Genomic DNA, 27,482 nt, shown 5'->3' with positions numbered 1-27,482 from the left:
ACATTTTTTTTTTCAAAATTTTCGGTATTTTTTTATTTGTAGCGCAAAAAATAAAAACCGTAGAGGTCATCAAACCAGAAGTGATCAAAAAGAAAGCTCTATTTGTGGGAAAAAAATGATAAAATTTTCATTTGGGTACAGTGTAGCATGACCGCGCAATTGTCATTCAAAGTGCAACAGCGCTGAAAGCTCAAAATTGGTCTGGGCAGGAAGGTGTTTAAGTGCCTGGTATTGAAGTGGTTAAAACTACTCGCGGCTACAATACACATAAACATTCATTGATAAAAATGGCATGGGGATTTCCCCACAGGGAACCCCGAACCAAAAAAAAAATGCGTGGGGGTCCCCCTAAATTCAATACCAGGCCCTTCAGGTCTGGTATGGATATTAAGGGGAACCCCGCGCCAATTTGTTTTTAAAAATTGCGTGGTGGTCCCCCTCAAAATCCATACCAGACCTGTCTGGTATGGATTTTAAGGGGAACCCCACACCAAAATTTGTTTTAAAAATGGCGTGGGGTCCCCCCAAAAATCCATACCAGACCCTTATCCAAGCACGCAACCTGGCAGGCCACAGGAAAAGAGGGGGGGCGAGAGAGCGCCCCCCCCCCCTGAACCATACCAGACCACATGCCTTCAACATTGGGAGGGTGCTTTTGAGGTAGCTCTTCTCATCCCGATTCTTGCTCCGGCTTCTTCTCTGCGCCGTTCACACGATCCGCCTCTGTGGGAGCCCCCCCTCTGACATCACGGGGAAAGCCATAGGGAAGTCCCCATGCGTCAGAGGAGGATGGGGTCACCGGGTGGCCCCGCCCTCCATTATTTAAGAAGTGTCAGAAGAATCGAGGCATCACACGGCTGAAGACTCCCACAGAGGTGGATAGTGCAAACGACGTGGAGACGTAGCCGGAGCAAGATGCAGGACGAGAAGAGCGGAGGAAGAAGAAGATGAAGCAGAAGATGGAGAAGAAGTTGGAGAAACAAGAAAAACATGGAAGGAAGATCAGAAGAAAGAGGATGAAAGAAGAAGAATTTAATAAAGGACTTGTCAAACACTGTCTCTTGTCTTTTTTAACCTTTTTGTCACTTTCTTTGTGAAATGGTAGGGGTACATTCACATGGGGGGGGCGGGATCTCGGGGTTCCTTGGTTAAAGGGGCTTCCCGATTCCGATAGGCTCCTCGCCTGCAGACCCCCACAACCACCGGGCAAGGGTTGTGGGAATGAGGCCCTTCTCCCCATCAACATGGGGACAAGGTGCTTTGAGGGGCTACCTAAAAGCACCCTCCCAATGTTGAGGGCATGTGGCCTGGCACGGTTCAGAAGGGGGGGTGCTCTTTCCTCCCATCCTCTTTTCCTGTGGCCTGTCCGGTTGCGTGCTCGAATAAGGGTCTGGTATGGATTTTTGGGGGGACCACACGCCATTTTTTACATTTTAAATTACTTAAATAACTGACATTTTTAAAACTTTATTTTGCATTTATACATGTCCCCTTGGGCAGGACTCAGGTCCCCAAACACTTTTTATGACAATACCATGCATATAAGCCTTTAAAATTAGCACTTTTGATTATTTGTGTTTGTGTCCCATAGACTTTAATGGTGTTCGCATATTCAAACACATTTTTTGCCTGTTCGCATGTTCTGGTGTGAACCGAATGGGGGGTGTTCGGCTCATCCCTAATTATATACACATATACATATACACATGTACATGTGCTTGAGCTTTCGGGTGCAAACCCTAATGCAATAGGCTCGCAACCCTATGCTAAACACTGTCATGCCCCCTCCCTGTTATTTTTCATGGACTGCCAAGCCCCTCCCCTTTATTGTCATGGACAATTGCTATACAGCTCAGATCTTGATATCTATTAATTCTGAAGTGTTTATTGTTCTCTATTTTGTACATGCTTAACTGGTTGCCGACCAGCCACAGTCATTATACTGTGGTAGGTTGGCACCGTTGCGTGAATTGCCGTAGGTGTACATCGAGCGTGTGGCTGCCTAGGGGGAGTGTGCTCCTCTCATCCCTGCAGCAATCGGATTTGTTTACATTAAACAGAGGACAGTCGGCCATTCGCCAGAACCAATCACCAGGTCCAGGCCAGAAATCATTGGCCTGGGCCTGGAGACCGATCGGTTCTGGTGAATAGAACAGGGAAAGTGATGTCACCTCCACTCATGGAGCCCTTTTTGGTTCCAATGCAAGAGAGTACATCTCACCGTGAGTACACAACATTACACTAACACCAGGACACATAGGCACACTTGTCCCCCCCCCCCCCCCCCCGATCACTCCCTGATCACCTCCCCCCCCCAGCTAACCCTTTCACTCCCTGTCACTGTGTCACCAAATGCAGTTTTCAGATTTTTCACTGATCACTATATTGGTGTCACTTGTGACACTAAACAGCGTTAAAGTAGTTAGTAATAGGCCCAGGTAGGTTTAGGTGCCCACCATTAACCCCCTAATAAAAGTTTAACCCTCTGATCATCCCTCAGTTAACCCTTTTACCCCCTGTCACAGTGTCACTAGCAGGGGTGTGCATACAGGGTGTACCGGGTGGGCTGGGCACACCTTAATCACCCCATGCAGCGCTGCTTTCCCCTATTTTCTGTCTCGCCCATGTGCTGTCAACTTTTGAGGCATTACCGCGACATACAAACAAATACAGGGAAAGGAGTAGAGGCCAGTGGTAATTACCACCATTGTGGGCTGATTTTCTCCTAAAAATCACCTGTTACACACGCCGGGTGCCAGGATGTTCAGGCACCTTAACATGTGAGTGATATTTTTACTTGTTTTTAAATAAACTTTTTGGAATAATATTTTGCGCAATGATGATTTCTTTGGTTTGTGTATCTGTATAAGGCACAGCACTGCATGAGATGCCAGCAGCGCATCTCTACAGGTGTTTCCCCACACGTTTAAAGGACCATACTAGCAATAGTTGGTCAACTCCAGGGGGTGAGTTTCATCTATGTGGGGCACCTAAGTCTGAGCACATTGAAGCACGGATATATCAAGTTTGAGCACAAGCACTTTATATCACCATACTACTGGGACTGTTCTATATTCGTGTATATCATTTATGCTAAATCTAGTGTAGTGGTCTGTTTTCTATAGTGCTGCCAACTTCCCTCTTCGCCTCTTAGGAGATAATATTTCATTAAGCGGCCCCTTCCTTTTATAAATGAACACAGAGAGTGATCTGTAGCGATCGCTTCCATCTTCATTCTTAACTGAAGCATATTAAACTATGTTTACTGCAGGCTGTAGAGAAAGGTGCTGGGGAATCTATGTCTTCAGTTTATTTCTGTCTCAAAAGTGAGGCATCAGGGGTCTGTTTAGACCCTTGATATTTCACTAAAGCCCCATAACTTGGGTTCTAAAAATAATGTAAAAAGTAATAAAAAATATTGTAAAAAAGAATATTGTAAAAGATAATAAAAGAATAATAATATTGTTAAAAATTATTAAAAAATAATTGAAACAAAAAACTACTAACACCGTTCACTGCCCTACTGACACCAATCTTTGCTCTACGGACACCGTCCATTGCTCTGCTGCATTGCTCTGCATTTATGTTTGTGCTCTGGGATGCTCAACCTAATGCATTGTTTCTCAATCTTTTTACCTTGGGGGAACCCCTGGCAAAAGGTTTGAGATCTCGAGGAACCCCTGAAATGTTCACATCTACAGCTCACGCAACATTGGTATGATCAGCGAGCTGTTGATAACAAAAATTATTTGTAGAAATAGCATTAAATAAAAGAATAAATATTAAAATGTACCTATTTAATGTGAAACTTGTGCTTTCTTTTCCTGCAGAGCTGATCCATTCAGAGGACATTACATGGGGCAGAGCATGGGACAGGGGACATTACATGGGTCAGGGGACATTACATGGGGCATAGCATATTACAGGGGACATGACATGGGACAGGGGACATTACATGGGGCAGAGCACATGATAGGGGACATTACATGGGGCAGAGCACATGATGGGGACATTACATGGGGCAGATCACATGACAGGGGACATTACATGGGACAGAGCACATACCATGGGACAGAGCACATTACAGGGGACATGTCATGGGACAGGGGACATTACATGGGGCAGAGCACATGACAGGAGATATTACATGGGGCAGAGCACATTAGATGGGGTATAGCACATTACTTGGGGCAGGGCACATGACAAGGGACAGGGGACATGACATTGGACATTACATGGGGCAGAGCACATGACAGTGCACATTACATGGGACAGGGCACATAACATGGGATGGAGCACATTAAAAGGGGACAGGGCACTTTATAAGGGACAGGGCACAGGACAGGGGTCATTACATGGGACAGGGGACATTACATGGGACAATGGACATGACAGGGGACATGACATGGGACATGACAGGGGACATTACATGGGACAGGGCACATGACATGGGACAGGGAACATTACATGGGTGGCACAGTGGTGTAGTGGTTAGCACTCTCACCTAGCAGTAAGAAGAGTCACTGGTCCGAATCCCAACCATGACACTACCTGCCTGGAGTTTGCATGTTCTCCCTGGTACTCCAGTTTACTCCCACAATCCAAAGACATGCAGGTAGGCTAATTGGCTTCTGTTCAAAAAATTGACCCTAGTATATGAATAGGGACCTTGGATTGTGGGCTCCTTGAAGGTAGGGATCGATGTGAGTGTTTAATGTACAGGCACAATTGTAGACACTCACTCAGGTTGAACTGGATGGAATGGTGTCTTTATTAAACCTTATGAACTATGAACTATGAACATGGGGCAGAGCACATGACAGGGGACATTACATGGGACAGAGCATATGACATGGGACAGGGGACATTACATGTGGCAGAGCACACGACAGGACATTACATGGGACTGGGGACATGACAGGGGACATTACATGGGGCAGAGCACAGGACAGGATATTACATGGGACAGGGGACATGGCACATTACATGGGGTAGAGGACAGACTGTTGGGCACATTGTGGGGGGACACAGCGCGGCTTCCCTGCCTATCTCTGCCTGTGTCTGCGATCCTCCTGTCAGCTGCCTGCGACTGACAGTTAGATCGCCTGAGAACCACCGCCCTAATGCAATAGGCTGCGCACACCAATGGTCACAAGTATAGTGTACAAATCTCTTTTCTGATCACTGTATTCGTGTCACTTGTGACTCTAAACAGCATTGGGGCAGTTAGCAGTTGTCACAGATAGGTTTTAGGTACCCACTAGGGATGAGCCGAACACCCCCCGGTTCGGTTCGCACCAGAACTTTCGAACGGACCCCAAATTCGTACGAACGTTAGAACCCCATTGAAGTCTATGGGACTCGAACGTTCAAAATTAAAAGTGCTAATTTTAACGGCTAATATGCAAGATACTGTCCTAAAAAGGGTTTGGGGACCTGGCTCCTGCCCCAGGGGACATGGGTCAATGCAAAAAAAAGTTTTAAAAACGGCCGTTTTGGCGGGAGCACTGATTTTAATGATGATTAAAGTGGAAAAAAAAAGTGAAATATTCCTTTAAATATGGTGCCTGGGGGGGGTGTCTGTAGTATGCCTGTGAAGTGCCACGTGTTTCCCGTGTTTAGAACAGTCCCTGCACAAAATGACATTTAACGGAAATAACGTCATTTAAAGCTGCTTGCGGTTTTAATGGTATATCTGGTTCCTGCAATATGGATGAAAATCATTGAGAAAAATAGCATGGGTAGCCCTCCCTGCCCATTACCAGCCCCTTTGGGTCTTGTACGCATATTAAAGGGAACCCCGTACCCATATTAAAAAAAGGAAATGCGTGTGGCCCCCAGGCCCTATATACTCAGAACAGCAGTATACAGGCGGTGCAAACAAGACAGGGACTGTGTAGGTTTGTTGTGTTAAGTTGAATCTGTTTGTAATTTTCAACTGGTACATTTTTAAAGTGTAGCTCCAGTCAAAAAAATAATTTTTAAGCTTTTTGGAAAGCATAGGGAAGGGTTATCACCCCTGTATAATTTGTTTTGTCGTCCATCTTTTTTCATCTCACTTGCTGTTGTCTCCTTCCGTTTGCAAGTAGGAGATGTTTGTAAGTTGGATGTTTGAAAGTAGGGGCCTGCCCTATATGCTCTGCAGAAATGGCGGAACAAGGTGTTGGTTTTGCCACAACATTGTAAGCCCTCAAAGTGACTCTTGGTGGGCGCTGGAGAGTCCTGCTGTGAACGATTATATCAAGAATTGTAATTACATGCCATTGTTGAACAGTGGTAGAAAAATTGACCTTTTATGGTTGTGGTGCTGGTGCCACAACACTATAAGTCCTCACAGTTACTCTGGGTGGGCACAGGAACGGGCCCTCCTGTGAAATATTATATCAAGAATTGTAATTGCATGTCCCTGTTAAACAGGGGCAGAAAAATTGGGCCTTAGGTGCTGGTGCCACGACACTGCAACCTCTCCCATATACTCTAGTTTTATTGCAGGAATTAGCCCTGCTGCAAAGCATTGCATCAAAAATTGTAATTAAACGCCCCTGTTAAACAGGGACAGAAAAATTGGGCCTTAGGCACTGGTGCTGGTGCCACGACACTGCAACCTCTCCCATATACTCTTGTTTTATTGCAGGAATTAGCCCCACTGCAAAGCATTGCATCAAAAATTGTAATTAAACGCCCCTGTTAAACAGGGGCAGAAAAATTGGGCTTTAGGCACTGGTGCTGGTGCCACAACACTGCAACCTCTCCCATATACTCTAGTTTTATTGCAGGAATTAGCCCTGCTGCAAAGCATTGCATCAAAAATTGTAATTAAACGCCCCTGTTAAACAGGGGCAGAAAAATTGGGCTTTAGGCACTGGTGCTGGTGCCACGACACTGCAATCTCTCCCATATACTCTAGTTTTATTGCAGGAATTAGCCCTGCTGCAAAGCATTGCATCAAAAATTGTACTTAAACGCCCCTGTTAAACAGGGGCAGAAAAATTGGGCCTTAGGCACTGGTGCTGGTCCCACAACACTGCAACCTCTCCCATATACTCTTGTTTTATTGCAGGAATTAGCCCTGCTGCAAAGCATTGCATCAAAAATTGTACTTAAACGCCCCTGTTAAACAGGGGCAGAAAAATTGGGCTGATGGCATCACCCAGAAACAGAAATGTTCTTCCAACATATCTTCGGAGGAGGAAGAGGATAGACAATCAACATAACAGGACAGTCACTCAGCATCAGCATAGGCAGTCTTGAAGGGATGTGATATTTAAAAAAAAATTATTCGGTTACATCAGCTTCAGGTGCTTGGTAGCTGTGGGTGATCCAAGACTGATTCATCTTGATGAAGGTCAGTCGATCAACTGATTCGGTAGACAGCCGCACCCCGTGATCGGTAACAAAGCCACCAGCAGCACTGAAGGTGCGTTCTGAAAGAACGCTGGATGCAGGACAGGCCAGTAGCTCAATTGCATACTGTGCAAGCTCTGGCCAGTGATCCATCCTCAAGACCCAGTAAGCCAGAGGATTTTCGGTGGGAAAGGTGTCCAAGTCTGACCTTGCCCCTAGGTATTCCTGCACCATGTAAATCAGACGCTGGCGATGGTTGCTGGAACCGATCATACCTTGGGGCTGCGGACTAAAAAATTGTCTGAAAGCATCAGTCAGACGGCCACCTTCTCCACCGCTCCTTCTGACCGATGCCTCAGCAACACGTTGTCCAGGACCAGGAGTTTGTAACCTCCCAGTCTCTGGGAACGCGTTGCACAGACCTTTCTGCAAGGCCTCCCGGAGATGTCTCATCCTCTGCTCCCTCTGCGATGGCAAGATAAGGTTGGCAACCTTACCCTTGTACCGTGGATCAAGGAGAGTGGCCAGCCGTAATGGTCCTTCTCCTTGATCCGAAGAATACGAGGATCCTTCCGCAGGCTTTGCAGGATCAGGGAGGCCATGCAGCGTAGGTTAGCTGAGGCATTCAGTCCGGAGTCCTCTGGGTCACTAAGGACAACATGATCCGCAGCTACCTCCTCCCAGCCACGTACAAGTCCACGTGTTTCTTGGGACTGTAAATCATCCCTACAAGACTGCTGCTGCTGCTGTTGCTGCTGATGCTGAGTGCCAGCCTCCACCTCAATGCTAACACAATCATCCTCCTCCTCCTCTTCCTCCTCCTCATCCTCTTCCTGTGTGATGGGTGGCACAGCAGGAACACTGTCTGGATAAAGGGGGCCTTGAGAGGCAAGGAAGTCCTCCTCTTCCCGCCTCTGTTCTGCCTCAAGTGCCCTGTCCATTATTCCACGCAGCGTATGCTCCAAGAGGTGGACAAGAGGTACAGTGTCACTGATGCATGCACTGTCACTGCTCACCATCCTTGTGGCCTCCTCAAACGGTGACAGGACAGTGCATGCATCCCTGATCATGCCCCACTGGCGTGGTGAGAAAAATCCGAGCTCCCCTGACCCTGTCCTGGTGCCGTAGTCGCACAGGTACTCATTGATGGCCCTCTGCTGCGTGTGCAGCCGCTGCAGCATGGCCAACGTTGAGTTCCACCTGGTGGGTATGTCACATATAATGCGGTTCTTGGGCAGGTTCAACTCCTTTTGGAGCTCAGCCAGCCGAGCACAGGCATTAAATGATCAGCGGAAATGCACACAGACTTTCCTGGCCTGCTTCAGGACATCCTGTAAGCCGGGGTACCTGCCCAAGAACCGCTGCACCACCAGGTTAAGGACGTGAGCTACACAGGGCACATGGGTCAGTTGTCCCTGTCGGAGGGCGGAGAGGAGGTTGGTGCCATTGTCGCAAACCACCATTCCTGGCTTAAGCTGGCGTGGCGTCAACCACCTCTTGGCCTGCCCCTGCAGAGCTGACAAAACATCCGCCCCAGTGTGGCTCCTGTCCCCCAAACAAACCAGCGCAAGCACGGCATGGCATAGTTTTGCCTGCGTACTTGCGTAGCCCCTGGAACGCCTATGGAGCACCGCTTGTTCTGAGGACAGAGCACTGGAAGAGGCCATGGAGGAAGAAGAAGAGGAGGGGGTGGAGGAGAGAAGTGTGTCACAACCAATAGTAGCATTTTGGAGGCGTGGTGGCGGAACAACCTCCAACACTACTGCACCTTGTCCTGCATCTTTCCCAGCTGCCAGAAGAGTGACCCAATGGGCCGTGAAAGACAGGTAACGTCCCTGTCCATGCCTGCTGGACCATGAGTCAGCGGTAATATGCACCTTACCTCTGAGCGCCCTGTCCAGCGAGGCAAGGACATTGCCTTCCACATGCCGGTAGAGAGCCGGAATCGCCTTCCGCGAGAAAAAGTGGCGTTTGGGGACCTGCCACTGAGGAACCGCACATTGTACAAACTCACGGAAGGGGGCCGAGTCTACCAACTGAAAAGGCAGCAGTTGAAGTGCTAGCAATTTAGCCAAGCTAGCATTCAACAGCTGGGCAGGTGGATGGCTGGGAGTGAACTTCTTTCGCCGGTCCAGCAGCTGGGGCAGGGACATTTGCCTGCTATAATCGGACGTGGGTGTACTGCTAGCAGAGTGCCAGGAAGCACTTGGCTGTGACACACCTAATTCTACACCTTCATTCCTCTCAGAGCAGGTTTCAGAGAGGACTGAAGGTCTAGTGGGGTTGGAGATGCCAGCTGATGAGGAGCAAGGAGAGGGCCGCTTTGTTCTTTGGTGTGGGTCTTTGAGGTACGCTTGCCAACGAGCTGCATGGCAGGTCAACATATGTCTGGTCAAGCATGTGGTGCCCAAGCGGATGATGTTTTGGCCATGCGAGATACGCTTAAGACATATGTTGCAAATAGCAGCGGTGCAATCTGATGCACTCGTCTCAAAAAAGGCCCACACCAAAGAACTTTTAGAATAATGCGCAGAGGCAGCGCCCTGCACAGGCGGAGCTCTGCGGTGTGATTCAGTCGGTGTGCTGCCCCTAAGCTGGCCCCCGGAGGGCATCCTGCCTCGTTGGACATGTGCCTCCTCCTCCTCCTCCTCCTCCTCCTCCTCTCTCCTACCAGGCACCCACATGGAGTCAGTGCCCTCATCATCCCCTCCCTCTTCATCGCTGTAGCAAACCTGGCAGTATGCTGCAGCTTGTGGAACATGACTGCCAGATTGCTGTCCTTTTTGAGCATCCCCTCTCTCTGCGCTCACGCTACTGCCTTCCTCTAGCTGAGTGTCATCATCAGAGCCCACAAAACACTGGGCATCCTCCTGGAGCATGTACCCAACACTGTGCTCAAAGAGTTCAGGAGACTCCTCAGGAGGACGTGGTGGGTCTAGGGAAGGAGTCACTGATGATGACATTGAGAGGAGGGAAGACGATGCGTTGGCAGCTGCTTTGCTAGTACCCTGAGACTGGGTGAGAGAGGATGAGGAGGATGAAGAGGGCTTGGTCATCCACTCTACCAAGTCGTTGGCATGTTGCGGCTCAACATGTCCAGCTGCCGAAAAGAAGGACAAGCGTGTCCCATGGCCACGTGCTGATGACAATGCACCGTGTCCACGACCAGCACTGTTGTCTCTAGACACAGAGCCTGCTTGCCCTCTTTTATCGGCTCGCGCCTGTCTGCCTCTCCTTGCTGGCCTTCCAGACATGGTAATGGCCTGAAGGGAGTTGGGTAAAAAAGTAGTTGGGTAGTGTATATTGTGCTAGAGGCACACAACACCCACTAACTCCTGCAGATGCCTTTATTTTAGAACACCAGAGATAAAGGGGTATATACAGATGTATACTGTGCTGTGCTGGAGGCACACACAACTTCCAATAACTCCTGCAGATGGCAAGTGGGCTCAAATAGAGAAGAGCTATGTAGGTGGATATAGCGGTATGTACTGGGTACAGAGCACGCAGACAGCACGCACTAGCTCCTAACACTACTGACTGCAAGCTCTATTATAAAAGATAGATCACTAGCTATATAGGTGAGGTTAATATAGAGGTGTATACTGCGGTCAGGGCACGCAGACAACAACCACTACACAACAGCAAGATCGAAAATCGGCCGAAAACGATCGGTGTGTACTGTGTTGAAGGTACACAGAACACCCACTAACTCCTGCAGATGCCTTTATTATAGAACACCAGAGATAAAGGGGTATATACAGATGTATACTGTGCTGTGCTGGAGGCACACACAACTTACAATAACTCCTGCAGATGGCAAGTGGGCTCAAATAGAGAAGAGCTATGTAGGTGGATATAGCGGTATGTACTGGGTACAGAGCACGCAGACAGCACGCACTAGCTCCTAACACTACTGACTGCAAGCTCTATTATAAAAGATAGATCACTAGCTATATAGGTGAGGTTAATATAGAGGTGTATACTGCGGTCAGGGCACGCAGACAACAACCACTACACAACAGCAAGATCGAAAATCGGCCGAAAACGATCGGTGTGTACTGTGTTGAAGGTACACAGAACACCCACTAACTCCTGCAGATGCCTTTATTATAGAACACCAGAGATAAAGGGGTATATACAGATGTATACTGTGCTGTGCTGGAGGCACACACAACTTACAATAACTCCTGCAGATGGCAAGTGGGCTCAAATAGAGAAGAGCTATGTAGGTGGATATAGCGGTATGTACTGGGTACAGAGCACGCAGACAGCACGCACTAGCTCCTAACACTACTGACTACAAGCTCTATTATAAAAGATAGATCACTAGCTATATAGGTGAGGTGAATATAGCGGTCTATACTGCGGTCAGGGCACGTAGACAACCACTACACAACAGCAAGATCGAAAATCGTCCGAAAACGATTGGTGTGTACTGTGTTGAAGGTACACAGAACACCCACTGCTTCAGACGCCAACACACTACACAAGGCCGCCGCTCTGGCGGCCTTATATAGTGTGGGGCGTGCACTACACAGCCTGAGCTATGATTGGCCACAGGCATCCTGCCTGTGGCCAATCATGGCTCTCCTCGCTGCTGGCGCTGCGATTGGCCAAGCATGTGGGGTCACAGTGCATGCTTGGCCAATCATGAGCCAGCAATGCACTGCGCCATCGCAGTGCATTGTGGGCCGTGAGCGCCACACGAATTTGGCGCAAATGGACCAAAATGTTCGGACTTCGCCGAACGGGCGAACAGCCGATGTTCGAGTCGAACGTATGTTCGACTCGAACACGAAGCTCATCCCTAGTACCCACCATATAGTCTCTAATGTAGGTTTAACCCTTTGATCACCCCCAGTTAACCTCTTCACTCCCTGACACTGTGGCATTAGTATAGTGTACATATTTTTTTTTTCTGAACACCGTATTAGTGTCACAGGTTAGTTAGCATCAGTTAGGTGTCAGCATTAGTTAGCGACAATCCCAGACAGCTTCAGATTTTAACCCTTTAAATGCCAGTAGCGCTAACACACATGTACACACCATACACCTCCCTTACTAGAATAGTGTTTGAACGGATCAATATCTTTGACCTGATCGGATCTATACTAACATTCCTCACTAGTATAGTGTTCCTAAAAATGCAGGATCAGCCCAGACACCTGCCAGCATCTACGTCTAGCCCCACCATCCAGCCCACCCAAGTGCAGTATCAATAGATTACTGTCACTTACAAAACACAACACACAAACCTGCAGCATTAGTGCTAGCAGGAATCAGGCCTGACTCTGCTAACAGTTAATTTTTTTTGTAGCGATTAAAGCAGTCGGTGACAACCAGTTGCTCTTTTGCCTGTGAGTCAAACTAGCTTTACCTATAAATTTAGTGGCCAAAATGTCCAAACAGAGGTACACTAGTGAAGAGGCCTAGACGTTGCTGAGCATGATGAATGAAAGCAAAGGGGAAACCTCACTGTCAGATTTAGGCTCAGTATACAAACTCGTAGAGAGCAGTGGCACCCTGACAGATAGCTCTGACGACTGAGTAGTGCTCTCTGCTAAGGTCAGGCATACCCGACCCCGTTCTTCTGTTGTAAAGGTGTAACAACCGCAGGGTTCTCGTATGGAGCAGAGAGCCTGTACCAGTGTCGCTCAACCTTCTGGTGAACTGGCAAGCACCAGCAGCCTAGTACATCCTGGTCGTAGAAAAACAAGCACTGAAGTGACATGGCGAGTCCCATATGTGCAGTTCAAGCATGTAGTACCCCACAGTCACCAAGAGTTCAAAGACAGGCCTGTAGAGCCCATAGTATCCTTCATATGCTAATCCTGATTGGCAGCCCACCACTTCTGTGGCGCCCGTACTTCCCCCATTCACTGGCCAACCCGGAATTCAGATGGAAACAGCGAGTTTTAGTGTCCTTGATTTCTACAAGCTTTTTTTCACAGAATATTACTACAGATCTATTGTGGACCAAATTAATTTATACGCTGGTCAATTTATTACCGCAAATCCATATTTGACCCTTGCAAGAGAACTTGCCTAGAAACCTATAACGGTTCCCGAATTTAAGACCGTTCTGGGCCTATCCCTCCTCATGGGCATAACTATAAAGAGTGAGTTGTTGTCGTATTGGTCTACTGACTCAATTCACCATATGCCTGTGTTCTCTGCTTCCATGAACAGGACTAGAAACGAGCAAATCTTGCGGTTCATGCACTTCAATGATAATGAACTCTGTCATCCTCGGAGTGACTCTGGATATGATTAGCTCCACAAAATTCGGCCCCTCGGGAACCACTTCAACCAACAGTTTGCAGCCTTGTTTATTCCAGATTAAGTTGTCTGCTTGGATGAGTCCCTGTTTAAATTTTTTTACTACTCTGTCAGAAATCTTACAAGGAGCACCTGGTTGTGACCAGTTTTTAGTGAATTTATGTTCTTTCCACTTCCGGATTATGCCTCCAAAAGTGCTCACTGGAACATTCAGAAGTTTAGAAATCCCTCTGTAACCAATGCCATAAGTATGTTTTGCAACAATAAGGTTGTGAAGGTCTTATGAGAACTCTTCGCTTTTACCCATCATGAGATGTTTATTGTGTGACACCTTGGTAATGAGGCACTTTTTTATAGGCCATCAGAGACTGAACCAGCTGACATTAATTTGCACTGACAAAGGGCTGGATTGCTTTCCACTTACTGATAGATGTCAGCTGGTGTCTTGGCTTTCCATGCCTTTTTGCACCTCCCTTTCTTCATGTGTTCAATACTTCTTCCAATGTGCCATTCCATTTTATTACACATAATTTAATTTCTGAACGTATTTGTTTTGGTTTCTTTGTATGTATGGATTGCACGGGTGTTACCAACATGTGGTGAACATTTCATGTCAAGAGCACCTTTCGAAATGAATTTACCTAGGAATATGGTGACGTGTTCAATACTTATTTTACCTGCTGTATATGAACAGATGATGAAAACATCAGTTGTATGTTCAATATCAGGTATATAAAGTCATATATGGATACGTGACAGAGTTTGCCCTGTAAAATCCATGGTCCTTATACTTCACTGGAATGCAGTTTTGCTATATATATATATATATATATATATATATATATATATATATATATACTTTTTTTTTTTTTTTTTCTTACAAAAGGAAATCTTACCATTAGTTACATAGTTTTTCTTTTCTTCTGCATCATTAGTAAGATAAAACATGTCACTGTATGCTCGTGCTAACCTCCACAGGAATTCAACTTTGTTTCCAAACTGATAAAAGAAGAAAGACATAAAAAAAAGTAAGAACAAGATTGTTACTATTCAATTTCCAAACCAACCCATTCAGTTTAAAATAGAATTGTGAAGCAAAAAATTTGTGTATGTGCACTATATACCTTTTCTTTTTTTAAGTGATCACAAGACCTCTGTTCCCAGCTGGGCTTAGACTCATCCTCATGATGAAGGGGGACATGACAACAGCAGTTTGAACAGAAGCACACATAAAGTCCAGTGTAAAATGCACAGACAGAAATACACTGTGAGGAACTGGGCAGAGGGGGTGTAAGCAGGAGGCAGAAAAACAGCCTTACACTGATCTTCCCAGTGAATAATGGAGAGGGGCATGCCAGCAGAAGTCTGAACACTGGAGTAGAGGCAGGCTGTGCTCCAAAATAGAATTCAAAGAAGCCAACTGACCATGTTGGGATGGATATGCTTCTGTGCCTGGAATGGTCAGTTTGAAATAGAAAAGCAGGAAGACTGTCGGGATCACCTGGAATTTTACACAAAAGGAAGCAATGCAAAGATAACAGAATACTATTAATACAATTACATGGTAACACAGAAATATGAAAAGTTGGGGGTAACATACATTTTAAGGATTAGGCAAATAAAATAAAAAAATACATAATAGAAATCTTCCCTAAATCTAAATAGGCACGTCTCAGGTTAAGCTAAAACTACAGTTTTAGCAAATCATTCCTACCACAGGTAGCTATTTATAGTTTGTAAGCCCCTTGCTTTGACATGATAATGATGCCTGTCACTACATTTGTGTCATTGATACTCGGGCCCCATATAAGACTTCTTTCACGTGACATAATAATGGACCTCAGACTCTGAATTTTGGTTCTCAGATCATGCTCCTGTGGATTACTCCCCTCCCAACATCTAGGCCTGTTTATATTACAGTACAATAGTGTCCCTGGATTAGGGCTCGCAGGTCCCCACATTAGGCTCCACTAATAATATAGGGGCTTTTTTGTTTCTTATGCACTCTCTTGGGAAAACTTGGCACCTTGCTGTTCTCTAACACCCGGTTACATTATCACCATGCAATGTTAATACATGTTATTATGTGACATGTTATCCAGATAAATTAAATAGTTCACCTCGTTTTTCCCATGTGTATTGTACATAGTTTCTAAAAAAAATCTGGAATCAACAGAGGATATAGAGATATTGCATGTTTTATATTTAATAGGCTTTTCTTAATGTGCTCCTGACTCTTTGGTCCCCTTACCCCTCTTCTCTCCTCTCCCTTGCCCCTTCCTCCTTCATATCCAGGTGGATAGCTACCTCCTGGCCCTCAGCCCGCAAGCATGAAGCCCTACTACCACTACCTTGACCTTCCCTTCCCCCTTTTCCAGGATATATAGCAGTCATATAATGGGGAAATTTTTTTTTTATTCCTTGCAGATTTTGTACGTTTGCTCACTTACAAAAAAAATGAAGGGTCTATAATTTTTATCATAGCTGAATCTTAAATGATAGAGACAGAATAGCTCCAGTTCAGTCAGTAAAATAACTTTCTTTCTCGTACATCACGGGACACAAAGCAACTATATACATTACTACCTGGGTTATGCTAAAATGGTGGATGGTAATTTGTTGAGTTTCCATGCTGTATCCCGCACAGGTTCTTAAAAATCAAGGGACAGCATTTCTAGATCAGATCCATTTCAAAAAGCTACTATGCTAAGATAACTGGTACCCAAGCCTCCTAAAGAAGATTAAAGGATCAACAACAAGGTTTTGCCTGTAATGCCACCTTCGGGTGCTGGACCCTGCGTAGTGGAATCCTGGACACCGCAGCACTAAGGCCTTCCTGCGGGGTGCTATACAATAGAGTGGACCCTCATGCTTAAGGGGTATCCAGTCCTTGAAGGTCCGTGTCACAGAACCCGTCGCAATGAGTGAAGGCTGGACATCTGGCTTAGGCTATTGTCCTGCGGCGGGAGTGGTAAGTAGCCCTGTGAAAAAACAGGGTCCAATTATCATTTATTCCCTAGGCTGACATGTTTAAAAAAAAAAAAAAAGTTTTCATTACTGTGCTTGCTTTGTCCACTAGAGGGCATGGGTTTTCTGCTCCGTGTTTCTCTTCCCAGAGCTGCACAGGCCAGGGGAAGGTGTGTTTTGCTTGCAAGGGAATAGGTGTGCTGCTCTGCGTGTTCTCCTTCATGAGAGTTGGTACGGGCTCGTGCACGTGACCCTGATGGCCTTTTTTAAAGGCTAAAAGCACAGTTCGTTGCTGGCCAGCGGAGGGGACACAGAGCAGTCTATCCTGGGTGACATGTGAGTCCTATCGGTGATGACAGACACAGCTTAAATTATGTTGCATTAGATGGAAGAACAGTTCATTGTATGAGATTCTTCCAAGGGGGAATTGTGGTACTGAGGAACTTGTGCATTTGTATCACAAAGCCAGTTACCACTGCTTCATCAAGCCATGTCTTCTAGGAAGCGACCAGGGGGGAGCGCTGCAGCAAAGGGTGCATGTGTTCCATCAGTGGCTCTTGTAGAGGATAAATGGAACTCTGTTGCACCTGAAAGACCTGCTACCAATGCTTCTACCTCAGCATTACTAAAGAGGACCTGGCATCAGCTTTGGCTGGTTTAGAGGGCAAGATTGCCGGAATGATTGCTTCTGTAACTCAAAGTGGCAGGAAGCGTGACTGGTCCCCTTCCCCTATTCCTCCTATATTGGAGCAAAACTGGGTTGACGAGGTAGAAGAGGTAATGGCCGGTCAGGCAATTGATATCCAGACAGAGGAATCTCCCTAAAATGATTCAGAGCCTTAAGAGGCTTAGATTATATCAGCCTCTCAATCACAATAGTTTCTCATCCATTCTTTGTACAGATGGTCCATACAGCTTTTTAGTTACCTTCATTAGAGGTCCCTGAAACACCTTGTTCCTCCCTGGGTTCTTTGAAACCATAGCAGGGTACACAGGTATTTCCTTTTCACTCACTCTTGGAGCAGGTGGTATATTCTGACTGGGAGCACCCAGACAGGATATTTGTGTCTCCAAGGAGATTTTTTCTGTTGTATCCTGTGAAGAAGTGGAGCATACTGGTTGTGGATGCAGCAGGTTTTCTCTCTGAGCAAGACCTTAACTTGTCCAGTGGATAATACACAGGTCTTTAAGGATCCTACAGATAAGAAGCTGGAAGCTTTGTTAAAAGCATCCTTCGCACTGGAGGGGTCCGCTATTTAACCCACAGTAGATGCAATTGGGGTCTGTCAAGCCTTGAAGGATCAGGCTAGATGGCCCAATAGACTTAAGGATTCTGTTCATGATGGAGCAGATCTGCCTCAGCCTCTTTGCTTTGCTATAGATGCCCCTAAAGTCTCCATGCAGCAGATCTCCAACATGGCTCTTTTGTCTGTGCACATGCGCAGGATTTTATGGCTAAAAAGCTGGTCAGCAGAGCTAGCTAGGAAAACCACTTTTCATGGAGAACGTTTATTTGGGGATGATCTTCATAACTACATCCAAAAGATATCTGGAAGAAAGAGTTCCCTTCTTCCTGTGAAAAGGGTAGCTACATGGCCCTCTTTTAAGGTGCCACACGCTAATTCCTAAGGTTTTTCAGACCCTAGGCAGTTCCGATGGAACCAGGGATCTGCTGCCAAAGGTAAACAGCAGGGCCAGGGTCCAAAAATCTGCTAATGCATGCACCAACCCTTCCTTGTGAAGGAACCCCCCCACTCCTGCCGGTGGAGGCAAGGTTGCTGCAGTTTGCAGGATTGTGGGAAATGCTAATTCAGGACAGGTGGGTAATCTCCACAGTGTCTCAGGGGTACAGGCTGGAATTACACTGTTACCCTCCTCAAAGATTTGTGAGGTCCAATGTCCCACGGACCTTTCAAGAAAGGGCTTATTACTCCAAGCACTAGACCGTTTAAGGCGGCAGGGGGTAATTATGGAGGTCCCAGTTCCCGAAAGGGGAACATGGTTTTATTCTAATCTGTTCACCATTCCAAAGCCAAATGGTGACATAAGATCAGTTCTGAATCTAACAGCACTGAACCATTATCTTTCAGTGTGTCCCTTTCGAATGGAATCAGTCTGCTCTGTTGTGACCTTTCTCCAAGAAGGAGATTTTCTGGCATCCATACACATCAGGGATGCATACCTGCACGTGCCAATTTTTCAACCTCATCAAAGGCTTTTGTGCTTTGTCATAGAAGAACAACATTTTCAGTTTGTGGCTCTCCCCTTTGGGCTCACAACCGCACCCCAGGTCTTCACAAAGATCCTGGCACCCATACTGGATCTTCTAAAATCTCAAGGGATCTTGATTGCAGGCTACTTAGACAATCTCCTACTCAATCACTGCAAGTTTTGATAAGAAACGTGACCTTTACGGTCCAATTCCTGGAACATCTCGGATGGATCATAAATTCCAAGAAATCAACCCTAAAACTAGTTCAAAGTCTGGAATACTTAGACCTTACCATGGACACAGTCCAGGCAAGAGTGTACTTGCCTCCAAGAAGGGTCGAGGCCTTAAAGGATCAGGTTCGGCAGGTAAGCTGAAAGAGATGCCGTCTGTCCGATTCTGTGTGAGTCTTCTGGGACGAATGGTTTTCTCATTCGAGGAAATTCCATATGCCCAGTTCCATTCCTGGGCATTGCAGAACATTCTGTCTGCATGGAGCAGGAGGATGCAGGCTTTGGATTCCTGCATGATCATAACCCCCAAGGCTTGAGGAAGTCTCGTCTGGTGGTTAGTAGACCAGAATCTGGTACAGGGAAGGTCTTTTGTTCCACTGTCATGGAAGGTAGTGACCACAGATGCCAATCTTATCGGCTGAGGCCCAGTCATGGAAAGTTCCACAGTCCAGGGGAAATGGACTCTGAAGGAACAGGGATTGCCCATCAATGTACTAGAGCTATGGGCATCACGCTGAATTATTGGATGTCAAAGTTACACGGTCACCTGGTAAGGGTGCAAACCGGCAATGCCACGGCTGTGGCCAATGTAAACTATCGGGGTGGCACCAAGAGTCATCTGGCCCGCATGGAGGTCAGTCATGTGTTATCATGGGCAGAAAGGTATGTGCCAGTGCTATCTGCCGTCTACATTATGGGTTTAGAGAACTGGAAAGCGGACTATCTAAGCTGCCAACAGATACATCCAGGAGAATGGTCTCTGCACCCACAGGTGTTTATGCAGATTTTCCAGCGGTGAGGTACACCAGATGTAGACCTGCTGGCATCCAGGTTCAACTGCAAGATTCAGCAGTTTGTATCCAGAGCAAGAGATCCACTTGAGATCGGGATAGATGCTCTGGTAGTTCCCTGGACTCAGTTCTCTTTGATTTATGCAACCTTCGCCTTTCCTTTTTTTAATTTGGGTGCAGGGTTCCCCTTAATATCTATGCAAGACCCAAAGGACCTGGTAATGGACGGGGGGGGGGGGGTACCAATACCGTTTGTCTCACTGATTTTTATCCATATTGCTGGGACCAGACATTACATTAAATCTGCAAGCAGTTTTAAATGACTTTTATTCCTTTAAAAATGTAATTTTTTGCAGGGACTGTTCTAAGCATGGGAAACATGCGCCACTTTACATACATACTATAGACACCCCCCAGGTACGATATTTAAAGGGATATTTCACTTTTTATTTTCACTTTAAGCATCATTAAAATCACTGCTCTTTTTAAAACTTTTTTTTGCATTGATACATGTCCCCAGGTCCCCAAACCCTTTTTAGGACAATAACTTGCATATTAGCCTTTAAAATTAGCACTTTTGATTTCAAACGTTCGAGTCCCATAAACTTTAAACGGGATTCTAAAGTTTGTGCAAATTTTTGGTCCGTTCGCAGGTTCTGGTGTGAACCGAACTGGGGGGGGGGTTGGGGGGGGGGTGTTCGGCTCATCCCTACTCTATATCTTTCAAACTAATGCTGTGTATACTCTGTTATAGATTTCCCTTGTCAATACTACTATTGGGATCTGGCATAGTTCTTTGGAAAACTGATTAATACCTGGGGCTGTATCTATATGGTTGAGCCTATTATTCCATTTGACAATCCCCACATCACTGTGCTATACATATTATTATTAGAAGTCCCTCTGGCTATCCCTGTGCCGCCAGTATTTAGGTATTATTTTTTAGATGATATATTAATTTGATATTTGAATCTAGGCACCTATAGATCCGATTTCCTACTTGCTGTCAGGACCCAATAGCTGCGCCATCTTTTGGCTTGCTGCTTCCCCATGGTTGCCATACCGTGTTTCTGAAAACTATATATGTTTTATTGTTCCATATTTCCAAGTAAGTTTGTGTGGTTTTTCTTTTTTTTTGTATCATTTTAGATTATGTATGAGGTCAGCCTCCTCATCAGACCCCACAATACCAATAGTGTACTATAGGAAACCAACTGGAGGGTGTTTACTCTGGCTTAATTTATATATAGTCTATCTAATATATTTGTTATCATATTATGTACGTTCCCATAGTAAGTTGGTTTGCTGCCTGTGGGCCTAGTTTAGGGGTGGTTGGATAGTGGCTGCCTTGGATGCATTTTTCACAGCATATATCATATTTTAATGTAAATTGTAAGATTATATTTATATATGTTCTTTTTTCTTCCATCTGCTTGATAGATAATTTACATGCTCCTGAAGAAGCGCTACACAGCGTGTAACATGTAGAGCAAAGTGCAATACTGTCTACATCATCATACCGCTTATCTGCTGTCGAACCATGGCTGTGGACATATATATTCTATTGGAATGATTTTTTCATCCTTTTGTCTCCTTGTAGACTTTTCTGGTTCTATGCAGTAGTGGTATTATATATATGTTTTGTACCTATTATCAAAGTGGATTTTTTGGAATGTGTAATTTTTTATGTGATTTATTATAATAAAATATATTTTTTGTATTAATTGTTGTTGACTGTGCCTACAAAGTCCAAGCCCCAATTCCTGTTTGATATTTAAATTTGTGTTTGTTGGTGTTACAAGAGCAGCCTTTTCGAACCAATCAACGAAATTCCATCAGTTCTTTTGACACAGAAGTTGGCTTATCTTTTTGCAATTACTTTGGATAGAAGGGTCTTCGAATTGGTGGCCCTTTCCTGTCAGGAGCTATATTTGATTTTGCACCATGATAAAGTGGTGCTACGTCCTGTTCCATCCTTTTTGCCTAAGATAGTTTCTGAATTTAATTTAAATCAGGACATTGTTCTACCTTCTTTTTTCTCTCAGCCTGGCCTGCCAGAAGAGAAGCAGTTGCACTTTTTGGATGTGGTGTGCGTGGTGAGAGTCTGCCTGGAAAGGTCTGCAAGCATCAGAAGTTCTGATGTGTTTTTGGTTTTGCTGGAAGGCCCCAAGAGGGGTCAGGCGGCTTTTAAAGCATCCATTTCACTTTGGTTTTGCCAATTAATCACTCAGGCCTATGGCATGAAAGGTAAAGGTCCTCCCTTTGGGGTTAGAGCTCATTCTACCAGGGGTGTTGGAACCTCCTAGGCTTTTTCGTCATCAGGCGTCAGTGGCACAGATTTGAAAGGCCGCTACTTGGTCTTCAGTCCATACGTTCACAAGATTTTATCAGGTGGATATTAAGGCAGCAGAGGACTCAGCTTTTGGCCGTAGTGTCTTGCGGGCTGCTGTATAAATCTGATGCTGTTTTCATACAGTTTGTCTCGCTACCCTAAAGGCTATTGCTCTGGGACATCCTAGGTAGTAATGTATATGGCTGCTCTGTGTCCCGTGATGTACAAGAAAGAAAAAAAATCTATTTCTTTGAGTACATCATGGGAGCAGAGGCCCCTTCCCCTCTCTTTTTGGGAGTTTATTGTTTGCTACAAAACTGGATTACTTCCTGTATGTAAGGGGTTATATAGTAGAACTCCTCCCTTTTTTTGTTTATTCTACTAGTATCCATTCACCTATACGTGGCGCATAACCCATTTAGTAATGTATATGGCTGCTCTGTGTCCCATGATGTTGTCAGGGACGTTACCTGGATGGTCGCGGTGCTGCTCGCGTTGGTGTGCGCCGATGTCCTGCGATGCGTGCTGGGGTGCGTGTTCCTGTGCGCGCGGTGGTGCGCGCTCCTGCGGGCGCTGGTGCGCGCTAGTGTGTGCCCTTGCGTGCTCCTGCTGGCACCGGTGCGCGCCGGCGCACGCCGGTACGCGCTATTGTGGGCATTTCGGGTGGCGCTGGTGTGTGTGCTGGCGCCCGCGCGCGTTGGCGTGCATGTGCGTGGCGCTTGGCGCCAATCGGCCTATTTAGGCCTGCTGCTTAGACCATTCAGGTGCTGCCTGATCAACAGCTCCCCGGTTCCTGTTCTGTTGCCCGTATTCTGCGTTCCTTTTTCCAGATCTCCTGACGACCCGGCTCTCCTTGGACACCTCTGACCTCTGCCTGCACCTGACCTTGGCCTGTTTGACCTCGCTCCTGCCTGCTCCTTCTGTACCTCTGCTGTCCGCCTGTTGCCATACCCTGCCTGCCTGCTCGGCTCCTGCTCTGTACCCAGTTTGCCTGTGTCCTACCTACGCACCTGCTGCTGTAAGTTTCCTGCAAGTTCCTGCTCCTGGAGCCATACCACAGGCTCTCTTACCACTCCGCACTCTCAGCCACCTGTTTGCTCTATCAGGGGTTGTAAGTCGGACACATACGGGAGACCACCCTCTGCCCAAGCGGACTCACCGGTTCGGTAAGTGCTAGTCTGACAGATGTACTCAAAGAAATGGAATTTACAGGTAAGTATGAAGAAAAACAATTCCTAAACGTGATTTTATAGTGTTCAGAAAACAGCCCATAAACTCCACTGCTGATAAACATCCAAAAACGGACACATAGGATAACATAGAGGGGAGTTTGTGGGCTGTTAAAAAAAATGCCGCATTCTCGAAAACAGCCTTTTATGAGCTTCAGTATGCATGGAGCCTAAAGCTGTTTGGGACTACAGAACCGATGGCTAGAGGAACTGTGGTACACATAACAGAGGAGATCATAAGGCATTTTTTTGATTGTTGAAATGTGAGTGTATATGTTTACTAATATATCATTAAAGTGGTTTTAAAAGGATAAAGCACGATTGTTCGTCCTCATATCTCTTGCATGGCACGGAGTAAATTATAGCAAGAGGGATTAGAGATGGAGATTGGAGGCTGCAAGCTGACAGGAGAAGTGTCATTAAAGAGAAATAAAGAAGATTAAGCCATATGGAACAAAGGAATTATTAAGGCAAATTTTTCATTGTATTGAGGTGAGAGTACATCTGGTGAAGGTGGCATTCAAAGCTAAGATTAAAGCACGATGGATTGTTAATTAAAGAGGATTTTCTTTCACATTTGGATCACATATTCCAGATCATTGGACTGATTAGGATAAATGTGGAAGAAGTCTTAAAGAGATATGGAGTATAGACTATATGAGTTTTTCACAGAACAGTCATAGATATTTATATAGAAGCACAATTGTTATTATAATTGCACAACTGTATAATATGATGCACTACTTAACACACAGTGTGTTATGAGGTAAGCACACATTTGAGGGAGTGTGGTGGGTGCTAGCAGCTTTAATTAATTTATTTATTTTTGATCTGACACATAGTTGCTCACAAAATGTAACACACAAATTGATAAGGCCTGGAGACTGGCTAGGCCTTAAAGGGTTTGTAAAGGTTTGTTTTTTATTTTCTAAGCTTAACCACTTGCTTACTGGGCACTTAAACACCCTTCCTGCCAAGACCAATTTTCAGCTTTCGGTGCTCTCACAATTTGAATGACAATTACTCAGTCATGCAACACTGTACCCAAATGAATTTTTTGTCCTTTTTTTCCCCACAAATAGAGCTTTCTTTTGGTGGTATTTGATCACCTCTGGGGTTTTTATTTTTTGCGCTATAAATGAAAAAAGACCGAAAATTTTGAAAAAAAAAACGCATATTTCTTTGTTTCTGTGACAGAATTATGCAAATTATTAATTTTTCTTCATAAATTTAGGCCACAATTTATACTGCTACATATCTTTGGTAAAAATAACCCAAATTAGTGGATATTATTTGGTCTTTGTGAAAGTCTACAAGCTGTGGTGCGAATTGCAGAAAATTGATCACATCTGATGTATTGGTGGCCTATCTCGATTCTTGTGACCCGAACAAGTCAGGAAAGTACAAATACCCCCCAAATGACCCCTTTTTGGAAAGTAGACATTCCAAGGTATTTAGTAAGAGGCTTAGTGAGCTTTTTGATGTTGTCATTTTTTTCCCACAATTCTTTGCAAAATTAAGATTTTTCATTTTTTTTTCTACACAAAATTGTCATTGTAATAGGTTATTTCTCTCACGTGGCATGTGTATACCACAAATGACACCCCCAAAAAATTCTGCTACTCCTCCTGAGTATTACAATACCACATGTGTAGGACTTTTTCACAGCCTGGCCACATAGAGAGGCCCAACATGCAGGTAGCGCCATCATGTGTTCTAGGAACATAAATTACACATCTAACTTGTTGACTATTTATTACACTTTTGAAGCACCAGGACAATGACACGTGACACTGATGACAGATGGCACTGATACCTGGCAATGATGACACTTATACGTGGCACTGATGACACGTGGCACTGATGACAGATGGCACTAATATGTGGCACTGATGACAGATGGCACTAATATGGGGCACTGATGACACTTGGCACTTATACGTGGCACTGATGACACGTGGCACTAATACGTGGCACTGAAGACACGTGGCACTAATACGTGGCACTGATGACAGATGGCACTAATACGTGGCACTAATACGTGCCACCGATGACAGATGGCACTAATACATGGCACCGATGACGCATTACACTGATGACAGATGGCACTGATAAGTGGCATTGATGACACGTGACACTGACAACAGATGGCACGTGACACTGCCAGGTGGCACTGATGACAAATGGCACTGATACGTGGCACTGATGACAGATGGCACTAATACGTAGCACTGATGACAGATGGCACTGATGACACGTGGCACTGATGACAGATGGCACTTATACGTGGCACTGATTACAGATGGCACTGGGGACAAATGGCACTGACAACAGGTGGCACTGGGGGCAGGTGGCACTGGGGGCAGGTAGCACTGGGGGAAAGTAGCACTGGGGTGGATGGCACTGGGGGCAGGTAGCACTGGGGTGGATGGCACTGGGGTGGATGACACTGGGGCAGATGGCACTGGGGCGGATGGCACTGCTGGGGGAGGATGGCACTACTGTGGGAGGATGGCACTGATGGGGGAGGATGGCACTTTTTTATTTTTTACTTTTTTTTTTTTTTTAACTCGAGGCAGAACGGCTGCCGCTGCAGCCGTTCATCTCTCTCCTCTCACACTGTCTGTGTGAGGAGGGAGAGCGGCGCTGAGAGATGATCTCATATGTTTACATATGAGATCATCTCCCTTTGGACACGCCGATCACGCTGTAAACGGCCGCTGTGATTGGCCGTTTACAGCGATCTGTGTTTGCCTGTCCCCGGGGGACACGGCGAACATAGAACTTCCGCGATGCGCGCCCGCGGCGGCGCACATTGCGGAAGTAAACATTAGGATGTCCAGGGACGGCCACCCGGACGAACGCGCCTGCTCTACGGTCGTCATTTGGCTATAGGGCGGGCGCGAGGTGGTTAAGCTAGTGCATTGTTGGTTCACTTACCCTTTCCTTCGATTTCCCTTCTAAATGTTTTTTTTCATTGTTTTCTTTGACTGATCTTCTCACTTCCTGTTCCTCCTCAGTAAGCTGTTCTGGCTGACTAAGCACCACTCGGATGAAGTTTACCGAGGAGAAAAAGGAAGTGAGGATTTCAGACAAAGAAAAAAAACATTTAGAAGGGAAATCGAAGGAAAATGTAAGTGAACCAACAATGCACTAGCTTAAAGCAACCTATTTAGAAAATAAAAAACAAAGCTTTACAACCCCTTTAATGTGCTTCTTCTTGAGCCACTCCTTTTTTGGACCCCAGAGGAAGGCTGTTTAGTTGAAACACGTCGGGTGGACCCCCTTACAGACATCGCTACTTTCTGACTATGTTATTACGATTGAACCAAATGTGAGTGTAATTTTAATATTATTTTTTAATAAATTGGATGTTAAAACGGTATCACGCTATGCTAGTTTTCTACTTCCATGGTCTTTGATACCTGAGCCCCCTATTTTTGTGGGATGAGCACTATAGGAGGATCACTACGGATGATTTCATGACCTGAAGACTTGCGGGAGATTACATACTAGATGTATGATTATCTGGTTTGCTAACCTACAGGCCCATATGACTCGAGAGGCGTAAGCCTTCCTCTGAGTCCACATCATTTGGTAAGCCTCCTCTCCCCTTCTTTATCACAGTGGTGGTGGTATTATTCTACACATCAGAAGTTGAATTTCACCTTTTTTCACGTCACCTCAAGTTTGGAATTGTGATTGATATTACACATTTCAAGGACTGTTAGACGTTCACTTGATGGACTGTATATGTTAAATTAATTTTATTTACTTTAACCTTTTTTTGTGCATGAGGTTCATGCACTCTTCCACCGGGGAGTAAGATCTCTTGATATACAACGGAATTTACACATATTTTCTTTTTTTTTAATTGTATGTAATTTTCTTTGCTTGAATTAGTGCCTTACTGGTTCATGTGGTTTGTTGCCACCTAAGCGCCACACTTTTATGTTTTAATTTTTGTATGTTACTGTGTAGTCTTCAGTAGTGTTGGCAGCTGGGTAGAACACATCTTTTCACAGCGCAGTATTTTTTTACACCTTTAGCCGCTCCTTTGTTACCTTGGCAGTATGTTTTGGGTCACTGGCATGC

At 45.5% G+C, this 27,482-nt stretch overlaps 1 protein-coding gene across 1 annotated transcript in view; it reads right to left on the bottom strand.

Moving 5' to 3' along the window:
* The window catches only part of RMDN2 (regulator of microtubule dynamics 2), a 649,991-nt gene that overhangs the window by 437,872 nt on the left and 184,637 nt on the right, over nt 1-27,482 (bottom strand). Inside the window, exon 3 of the mRNA XM_077486505.1 lies at nt 14,523-14,625. Within this exon, the coding sequence (XP_077342631.1) occupies nt 14,523-14,625 (103 nt within the window). The remainder of the gene's footprint in view (nt 1-14,522; nt 14,626-27,482) is intronic.

The sequence above is a fragment of the Lithobates pipiens genome, unplaced genomic scaffold, assembly GCF_037356315.1.
Source record: "Lithobates pipiens isolate NorthernLeopardFrog02 unplaced genomic scaffold, aLitPip1_a1.2 Scaffold_18, whole genome shotgun sequence".
In the NCBI taxonomy this organism is placed as follows: Eukaryota; Metazoa; Chordata; class Amphibia; order Anura; family Ranidae; genus Lithobates; species Lithobates pipiens.
The sequence above is the reverse complement of the archived record's forward strand: the minus strand, read 5'-3'. Positions and strand labels throughout refer to the sequence as shown.